This window comes from Otolemur garnettii, unplaced genomic scaffold (assembly GCF_000181295.1).
Source record: "Otolemur garnettii isolate 467f Iridium unplaced genomic scaffold, OtoGar3 scaffold00096, whole genome shotgun sequence".
Taxonomy (NCBI): Eukaryota; Metazoa; Chordata; class Mammalia; order Primates; family Galagidae; genus Otolemur; species Otolemur garnettii.
In genome coordinates, this window is record NW_003852491.1 from 551224 (window position 1) to 561193 (window position 9970).

General features: G+C 45.8%; 1 protein-coding gene across 1 annotated transcript in view; it reads left to right on the forward strand.

Annotated features, from left to right (window-relative positions):
* Window positions 1-7430, forward strand: part of EEF2K (eukaryotic elongation factor 2 kinase) — a 73365-nt gene extending 65935 nt beyond the window's left edge. Inside the window, exons 16-18 of the mRNA XM_003795712.3 lie at window positions 833-957; window positions 4095-4273; window positions 6086-7430. Of these exons, the coding sequence (XP_003795760.1) occupies window positions 833-957; window positions 4095-4273; window positions 6086-6195 (414 nt within the window). The 3' untranslated portion in view covers window positions 6196-7430. The remainder of the gene's footprint in view (window positions 1-832; window positions 958-4094; window positions 4274-6085) is intronic.
* Window positions 7431-9970: the final 2540 nt, after the last annotated feature.

Genomic DNA, 9970 nt, shown 5'->3' on the forward strand with positions numbered 1-9970 from the left:
CTCTACCCAGGGGGATAGCTTGAGGCTCCGTCTCAAAAAAAAAAAAAAAAAGAAAGAAAAAGAAAAAGAAAATAAGATGAAGTAAAGGTGTCTCTCTTGCTGCTGTGGGATGGGCTGTAGGTGAGGAGAATGGAAGCAAGAGCTCTCCTACACTGCTGGTGGGGAAGTGCAAAGGTTCAGCCACTGTGGAAAACAAGCGGGCAGCTCCTCAAAAGGTTACACACACAGAGATACATGTGACCCAGCAATCCGCTTGTAGCTATATACCCAAAAGAATAAAAACTTACATCCACACTCAGACTCGTACATGAGTGTTCATAGCAGCATTACGCATGATAACCAAAAGCTAGAAACAACCCAAATATCCATCAGTGGATGAATGGATAAACCAAAGGTGAGATACCCATACACAGGACTATCATAAAGTACTGATACATGCTACAATATAGATGGAAGAATCGTGCTAAGTGAAATAAACCAGTCACAAAGGATCACATATGATTTCCATTTACAGGAAATTTCCAGAACAGGCAATCCACAGACACAGGAACTAGACTAGTCATTGCCTAGCGCTGGGGCAGAACGGGGAGTTTGATGGTGAAAGGGTATGGAATTTCTTTTTGGATTGATAAAAGCATTCTGAAGTTGACTGTGGTGGCTGCACAATTCTGTGAATATACTAAAAACAACTGACATATACGTCTATGGCAGCCCAGCCCAGAGCTCTCAAAATAATTCAAGGAACAGGGAGGAGATTGATTAGTGAGATCTTGGCAGCCCCTTCTAATGCAAGCCTTGTTTGCTTCTCTCCCTCTTTGGTTTGTATTGACAGGACACAGAACAGAATAAAACAAAAGGATTTGATTACTTACTAAAGGCAGCCAAAGCTGGTGACAGACAGTCCATGATCCTGGTGGCACGAGCTTTTGACACCGGGCAGAACCTCAGCCCAGACAGGTACTGGGGCTGTTGATCAGGTAGAGCTGGTGGGAACCGGGGCTGTGGGTGGACCTGCTCCTCCCGTGTCAGGACAGACCTGGGTTCCAGACTTGATTCCCCATTACCAATCCAGCGATGGTGGGCACGTTATTTTCCCTTCCTCGCTTGAGTTTCTTTATTTTGCAAACTGGGAGTAATTATAGCACCTGTATCGCGGGGCTGTTGTGGGAGAGTTGAATGAGATGTTGCTTGTGACCCTCACAGTGTTTGGCATATAAAGTATGTGATACATGGCAGCTGTTCTAGCCAGTAAGTGGAAGCCTCTGCCTAAGAAAAAAGAATCCAGAATGGCATGTGGCATCAAGGTCAGAGTGGTTTTCCTATAATGTTAGGATTATGGGCAATTTTAATTGGCTTTTCCTACTTTCATTTGTATTTGTAATTTTTTTTTTTTTTTTTACTTCCAAGAGGAAGGGGAGGGAAAGAGGCAAGCTCCACAGTGAGTTTTCCTGAATGGCTTTGGGACCCTGAAGGCTGTGGCTCTGTAGGTGTCAACCCTTTTCATTTATCCTTCAGGCTGAGATGTCAGCACTGATTTCTGCATTGATGGCCAGCTTCATCTCGGGTCCTTGGTTTGGCCAGTAGGAGGTCCTAGAAGTATATGGGGAAAGGTTGTTTAGGGGAATTGAACTTGTCATTGGACCCTTTGCTCACCCTCTGTGGCTTCCATTGGAACTTAGCAACCTCCACTCCATCTTTAGGAGCCTCCCATGGGTTTCTGGGAAGGAGTAGGGTGAGCACCTTCATTATCTAAACCTCCAGGGTTGGAGCAGCATGGCACTTCCCTCCTGTCTGGTGCCAAGGTCACAAATCCCTTGGTTTTTATTTATTTTGAAGACAATCTCACTCAGCCACCCCAGGTTTGAACGCCATGGTGTCAGCCTCAAACTCTTGGGCTCAAGCCATCCTCTTGTCTCAGCCTCCCAAGTAGCTGGTACTATAGGTGTGCACCAACAGCATGGATAGTTTTTCTTGTTTCTTTTCTTTTTCATTTTTTGAGATAGAGTCTGTCACCCTGGGTAGAGTGCCATGGTGTCATAGCTCACAGCAACCTCAAATTCTTAGGTTCAAGTGATCCTCTTGCCTCAGCCTCTTGAGTAGCTGGGACTACAGGCACCTGCCACAGTGCCCAGCTATTTTTTCTATTTTTAGTAGGGACGGGGTCTCACTCTTGCTCAGGCTAGTCTTGAACTCCTAAGCTTAAGGGATCCTCCCCCTGCTAGGATTATAGGCATGAGCCATGGCACCCTGCCTGATTTCCATTTCTTAATAAGATAAAATGGAATCAAAGTCATCTCCTGAACACCGTCCCAGCCAGCCACCAGTTTACCTTTATTCATTCAGCAGGTAGTTGAGCCTGTGCTGTTTGTCAGGCCCTGAAATTCAGCGGTAAACAAAGCAGACCAAGGTCCCTGGCTTTTTGGGGCTCATGTGCTAGTCAGGGGAGACCATGATTAAACAAGTGAACAAGGAAAATTGAAGATTGCAATAACTGTTGTAAGAAACAGGGTATTTGAGGGGGGTGGAAGTTTCTGAAGAGGTGCTATGTGAGCTGAGAATGGAGGGGTGAGGAGAGTTTGTCTTATGCTGCTATGAAACAATATCTAAATGGGATATTTATTAGCTCATATTTAAATGGGATATTTATTAGCTTAATCATAAATGGGAATTTATTAGCTCCCATTTCTGGAGGCTGGGAAGTCCAAAATCAAGGCTCTGGCATCTGGTGAGGGCCTGCATGCTGTGTGGTCATGTGGCAGGAGGTGAGAGGGTGAGAAGGAGGAAAAGAGAGAGAGAATTAAGCCCTAGGGAGTCAAGCTCACCCTTTGATAATGGACTCACTCTCCCCACAGCAGCATGAGCCCTCACCTGCCGTTCAGCTCTCAAAGGTCCCACCCACCTCCTAATACCATCAGTGGCAATCAAATTTCAACGTGAGGTTTGGAAGGAGCACACATTCAAGCAATAGCAAGGAGCCAGGTGTGAACAAAGTTAGGAGAACAGTGTTCCAAAGTGAGGAAATAGCAGTTGGAAGGCCAAGGAGCAGGCAGGAGCTGGTGCAGGCATCCTCAAACTATGGCCTGCGGGCCACATGCGGCCCATCGAGGACGTTTATCCGGCTGACCAGGTGTTTTTGCCGCTGCTGCCTGACCTGCTTAGCAACCGACTAGTCCCAGGGCCCACAGTCCGGCCCTCCAATGGTCTGAGGGACAGTGAACTGGCCCCCTGTTTAAAAAGTTTGAGGACCCCTGAGCTGGTGTGTCTGGGGAATAGGAGGCAGCCTTACAGCCTGGCACAGAGGGTGGTTAACAGAATGGGGTCAGATAGGCCTCAGAGGAAGCGGTTGCCACAGGGGAAAACAACCAGTCAGTAGGTGTTGCTTGTGGAATGTTTCATGAGAACCATAGACCTTATCTGGGTCTCTCTCTTTGCACTTTCCTGGTACACCATAAATAGTTACTCATATGGGTTACACCCATAGAAAAAGAGCCACACCCTATGTGCTCTATATTTTGTGTTGTATGGTTTGGCTGGAACCTGTGTATTTCCCTGGTGTGCACCAGTGGGAGAGGGATGAGGGTAAAGGGGCAGAGCTGGAATGGAAGGCGTCAGCTATTCCAGGGTAAGCTCTATGTTGTGCTTCAGAAGAGCCAGAACTGGCCAGCACAAGCAGGGCATAAAAGGGGGGCAGATGATTGCTGTTACCTCAGATGGCCCTGGAGGCCTCTGCTGAGGGTGTCCTGTGCTCCCCTTCTCTACCAGAATCAGAGAGCAGCTTAGCTAGGACACTGCTGATACTAGCTCATAGGTGCTTTTGCGCAAACAATAGCTCCATTCCTCCAAGTGCCCTACTCCCTTCCGTCGGTTGGGAGATTGTTGTAATGTACTGATTTTGTTAAGGAAAGCTGCTCGACTGCTCTCTTAATAAATGTATCAATCTACAATGTGAAGGTGCCCTTTTGATGCAATGGCCTTGATTAGGATGAGTGGTGAGCCGTAGGTGGCAGCCCTGCTGGGATGCGGGATTGCCCCTCCTGCATGGCCCTCCTTCCTCAGTGTCTTGGTAACTTTCCTTTCTCTTACCTCCTGGCAAGGTCCCAAGACTGGGTGGAGGCCCTGCACTGGTACAGTGCTGCCCTGGAGAGGACCGACTGTGATGAGGGTGGTGAGTACGACGGGATGCAAGACGAGCCCCGGTACTTGCTGCTGGCTAGGGAGGCCGAGATGCTGTTCATGGGTGGCTGTGGTCTGGAGAAGGACCCACAGAGATCAGGTAAGTCCTGGCAGACCCATCCCTGGAGTGAGTCTCTTTCCTAGGAGGGGGCTTTATGGAGCTGGTATGGAGGTGAAGATTTTTATTTTAATGGTTATATATTGGGCAGCGCCTGTGGCTCAGTGGATAGGGTGCTAGCCTTATATACCGAGGGTTGTGGGTTTGAACCCAGCCCCGGCCAAACTGCAACAAAAAAATAGCCAGCCATTGTGGCTGGTGCCTGTAGTAACAGCTACTTGGGAGGCTGAGGCAAGAGAATTGCCTAAGCCCAGGAGTTGGAGGTTGCTGTGAGCTATGACATCACAGCACTCTACTGAGGGCAATAAAGTGATACTCTGTCTCTAAAAACTTGTGGAGTTTTTTGCAATTTAAAAAAAATTGAGTTGAGAATTGAAATTTTCTTTTCTTTCTTTTTTTTTTAGAGACAGACAGAGTCTCACTTTTTTGCCCTCAATAGAGTGCTATAGTGTCACAGCTCACAGCAACCTCAGACTCTTGTGCTTTAGCAATTCTCTTGCCTCAGCCTCTCAAGTAGCTGGGACCACAGGCACCCACCACAATGCCCAGCTATTTTTTTTTTTAGTTGTAGTTGTCATTGTTGTTTGGCAGGCCCAGACTGGATTCGAACCCACCAACTCTGGTGTATATGGCTGGTGCCCTAGCCACTTGAGCCAAGCCTATAGGTGCCAAGCCTATTTAATTATTTTTTAATTAATTAATTTTTTTGAGACAGAGTCTCACTTTGCTACTCTCAGTAGAGTGTGGGGTCATAGCTCACAACAACCTCAAACTCAAGCCAGTCTCTTTCCTCAGCCTCCCAAGTAGCTGGGACTATAGGTGCTCGCCACAACACCCGGCTATTTTTTTTTTTTTTTTGAGAGATGAGGTCTGGGTTTGGCTGGGACTGGTCTCAAACTGGTGAGCTCAGGCAGTCCACTTGCGTCGGCCTTCCAGAGTGCTAGGATTATAGGCGTGAGCCACCACACCTGGCCTTAAAAGTTTTTTTAAAGTTGTGTTAAAAAATTAGCAAAGAGGCTCTGTGCCTGTAGCTCAGTGGCTAGGGCACCAGCCACATACACCGGAGCTGGCAGGTTCAAATCCAGCCTGGGGCTGCCAAACGACAATGACAACTACAACCAAAAACTAGCTGGGTGTTGTGGTAGGTGCCTGCAGTCTCAGTTTCTTGGGAGGCTGAGGAAAGAGAATGGCTTGAGCCTAAGAGTTTGAGGTTGCTGTGAGCAGTGACACCACACTCTACCTAGGGTGACAAAGTGAGACTGTCTTAAATAAATAAATAATTAGCTAACAATAATGCAAATCTATAATCTCATATTTAAAATTTCTAAATCCATAAAGCTCTGAGAACCAAAAGTAGTTTTGTAACTTTTACATAAATTCACTTGATAGCAAAATCTGTCCTGAGCTGGCTTGAAGCTGTTTATAATCTTTGATCCCCAATTGGTTATACAGAAGTCTTTATCCTGATTCTCATTGGCTCAAATTGAATCAGCTGCTCACCCCTAAACCAATCCCTGTAATTGTTGACATGACTTCCTGTGATTGGCCATCCTTAAGACTGGCCCAATCCCTGAGCCTGGTGGAGAATGAGGAGAGTGTTTTGATTGGTCAGACCTGATCACATGCTAACCCGTAGTCTACCACCTACAATGTCTGGAGGTAGAGTCTGACAAAAGGGGCGGTTTGGGTTCCTAAGGTAGCCCCAGAGTGCACTCCTGGGAGGGGTGGGGGACCCTGGGCTAGCCCAAAGAACAGATGGGTCACCTCTTTGTGCCTCACTTTGCTCTCTTCCAGGGGACTTGTACACCCAGGCGGCAGAGGCAGCCATGGAAGCCATGAAGGGCCGGCTAGCCAACCTGTACTACCAGAAGGCAGAGGAGGCTTGGGCTCAAATGGAGGAATGACCTACAGGAGGATCCCTGTCAGCTAGTCCCAAGCCAACCGGCTAGGAGGACACACACACACAAAGATTTATTTAGTTTGGAGAAGGAAAGCGTTTTTCGTGTGTTGTACATCAACTTTTGTATTTCATTTTTTAATTCTTCAAAATGTCTTGGCTACTAGCAGAGACATTATAGCTGTCCCCTGGGGCAGTAGTTTGGGGGGAGTGAGGATTTAAAAAAGCAGCCTAATGAACCAATTTATCTTTTTGAGGTTCTATTTTTACTTCCTTTTTTTGTCACGAAATGTAAGAAAGCGCTTTTTGCCTTGGATGGACAATATTAGGGCTCTGCTCTCCGGCCTTTTCAGGCTGGACTGAAATCTCAGGCCCACGGAGCCCTGTGTTTTGTAAATCAGGAAGGGGAATCTAGGGCTGCATAGTAACTTTTTAGGGGATGCATATTGTTGTCACTTAGTATGAAGTCTTCTTTCTCAAGGCATTTGGAAGTGTGCATGGCATTTTTTGGTGGATGTGAAATTGTACAATACCCAAACCCCCTTTTGCTTCAGGGATGGGCTCACCTTCTGGCTGTTTTCTAAACTTTTAGTTCAACTTCCTCCCCCATGCTACTGATTTTCTGGCCTACAGTCAAATGCTGTTTTTTAAGCATGCTTTCTACAGTGGGCTTTACAAAACAGTTTTGATATTTGTATGCGCACATTTACTACCTCTAACTCCTATATCAGCTAGTGTGGAAGAGGGTGCACCTCAAAGCTTTTACATGTAAGGACAGTGGCTTGGAATGTTGGAACCCTGCCTCCCAAGCTGACACGTACTGTGCATCTCAGTGGCAGCTTCCACAACGTGACTAAAGTGTCCCTTGTACAGTATTCCTCAATGTTTTCTTAGCATTGTTATGTAGAATCTGTTCCCCAATCCCTGTCTTGGGGATTTTCTGCTTGAAGCTGTGTTGATTTTTTTGTAATTTGCAGCAGGATGCTTTCAGCAGCAGCCCATTGAGATTTTATCTAAGATGTCTGAGAATAAAAGGGCAAGAACTATAAACACTCATTAATTCAAGTAGTTTCCCTAGGGCCAGGCTATGGTTATCTTTATTTAACAAGCTTTTCCTTTAAATGGAGTTATGATTTCATGTGAGGGCGATTTCATTTGGTGTTTCAAAATAGCAAACAGAATGCTTTGATCAACTCTAAATACTAAAGCAGCCTCTCTTTCTTTCTTTAAAAATCAAAACATAGAGGCTTGGCACCTGTGGCTCAAGAGGCTAAGGCATCAGCCACATACACCAGAGCTAGCAGGTTTGAACCCAGCCTGGGACTGCCAAACAACAATGACAACTACAACCAAAAAATAGCCAGGCATTGTGGTGGGCACCTGTGGTCCCAGCTACTTGGGAGGCTGAGGCAAGAGAATCACTTAAGCCCAAGAGTTTGAGGTTGCTGTGAGCTATGATGCCACAGCACTCTACCCAGGGGGACAGTTTGAGGTTCTACTTAAAAAAAAAAAAAAAAATTAGAAAAGCAGAGTATGACATATAAACCTTTTTTTTTTCTTTGAGACAGGGTATCACTATGTTGCCCAGCCTAGAGACCAGTGGCATGATCATAGTTCGTTGCAGCCTCAAATTCCTGGGCTTAAGTGATTCTCCTGCCTCAGCCTTCTGAGTAGCTCACACCACCATACCTGGCTAATTTTTAAAATTTTTGTAGAGATCAGGTTTCTCTAGGTTGCCCAGACTGGTCTCAAGCTCCTGGCCTCAAGCGATCCTTCTGCCTCAGCACCCCAAAATGCTGGGATTACAGGCATGAGCCACTGCTTTCAGTCAGCTATTCTTATTTATTAAAACAGGTTTTTCAGCACTTTAGTATTGAGTGCTGTGGAGTCATGAATCTGTGCAAGGATTAGGTTCTAAAGTCTAGAGTGTATGTACCCTCAAAGGAAAAATCAAGTGGCATCTAAATTACCCTTCACATTGCTTAGACCACCCATAAGTGACAGTGTCCCTGGTTTTTTCATATGGATTCATCACGACCAGTTTTCCTTAGAAGTTAGAACTGATCAGCCCTTTGTTACCTGTACCAGATCAGTAGTTGGTAAAGGTATGTGGATGTGTCTGTGTTAAACCAGCGCATATAGTTATATTGCATATAAATGTAAGAAGCAACTTTATTGTGACTTATTTCTTCGAAGTAGTCAAACCTCACATTATTCATGCTTTTTGTTAATTCAGCCACCTTCCTCTCTGAGATATTGTTATGCAAATAATTTGTATTACCATCTAATTTCTTAGCTATAAGTCATCTCTTCTTTAGTAGGAATTGGCAGACATTTTTGTAAAGGACTAGATAGATTTTACAGGTCAAAGGCCCTTGTTGCAACTATTCAACCCGTCTGTGCAGTGTAAATCAGCCATGGACGGTATATGAACAAATGAGTGTGGCAGGTGTTCCAGTTAAACTTTATTTACAAAAACAGTTGGCTTTCGGCTCGGCACCTGTGGCTCAAGTGGCTAAGGAGCCAGCCACATACACCTAAGGTGGCGGGTTCGAATCCCCAGCCCGGGCCACCAAAACAACAATGACGGCTGCAACCAAAAAATAGCCGAGCACTGTGGCGGGTGCCTGTAGTCCCAGCTACTTGGGAGGCAGAGGCAGGAGACTCGCTTGAGCCCAGGAGTTGGAGGTTGCTGTGAGCTGTGATGCCACAGCACTCTACCCAGGGGGACAGCTTGAGGCTCTGTCTCAGAAAAAAAACAAAACAAAAAACAGTTGGCTTTCCTGGGCTGTAGTTTGTCAAGCCTGCTCTAACTTGTGACTGAGGGCTACTTTATTAAGTCCTGGGGACTGGAGCTATCTCAACTTTGTGGCCCCCAGTGCTCAAAAAAACAATGCTTTGACACAGAGGAGGCACTCAACAAATGTATGAACAAATGGAAAGTCAGTCCCAGTCACTGCACTTACTTTTTGAAGCTATAGTTCTTCCAAGCAATCAATGTTAATTGTCTGGACTAGCTCGAACCCTCAGCCCCATCATCCCATTCCCCACCCACCCACCTACCCATATGACCTTCATGTGTCAGTAGTCGGTCTCCTCTGGGAGGCTGGGGTGGCCTGAATGTAGAGTTAAGCAAATGCTTCTTTAAGGATCCTTGAAAATAAAAAAGTACCTTGTAAGATATCGAATCCTTCTGAGCCAGCAGATGAACTGACTCCACCTTCAAAACCTCGTTTTGTGCCTTCTAAAGTTGGCTAAAATTTCCAAAAATTCTGAGCATGCCCCCCAAAAAAGGTACATCCGGGATATTCCAGCCCAGCTGGGACAACATCAGAAACTATCTTCAAGTGCAAGAAGTCCAGGAGATTAGCACAGCAGATATGTAATTATCATCTGGTACCTTCAATTCATTAACACAGAAACCAGAGTTATTCCCGGTAGATTATTTCATAGTGACACAGCTAGGTAAGGACTAAGCTAAAGCTAGTGTTTCAGAGCTGCTGATACTTAGAGGCTCCTGGGAATGTAATTTAAAGTTAAACCAGAGTTTAATGACCCTTTTAGTTTTGCTATAGGGAAGAGGAAAAAACATAAGCAAAGAAATAAATGACTGCCAGGCTATGCAGATATAAGTAAGAAGAGAAAAAACAAAGCCCCGTGCTTCTGAATATTCCTGTTCTCCCTGTCTCCTGAGGCACTGTGGGAATGTATCAAATGCAAGCTTGGGCTCGGCGCCTGTGGCTCAAGTGGCTAAGGCGCCAGCCACATACACCTAAGGTGGC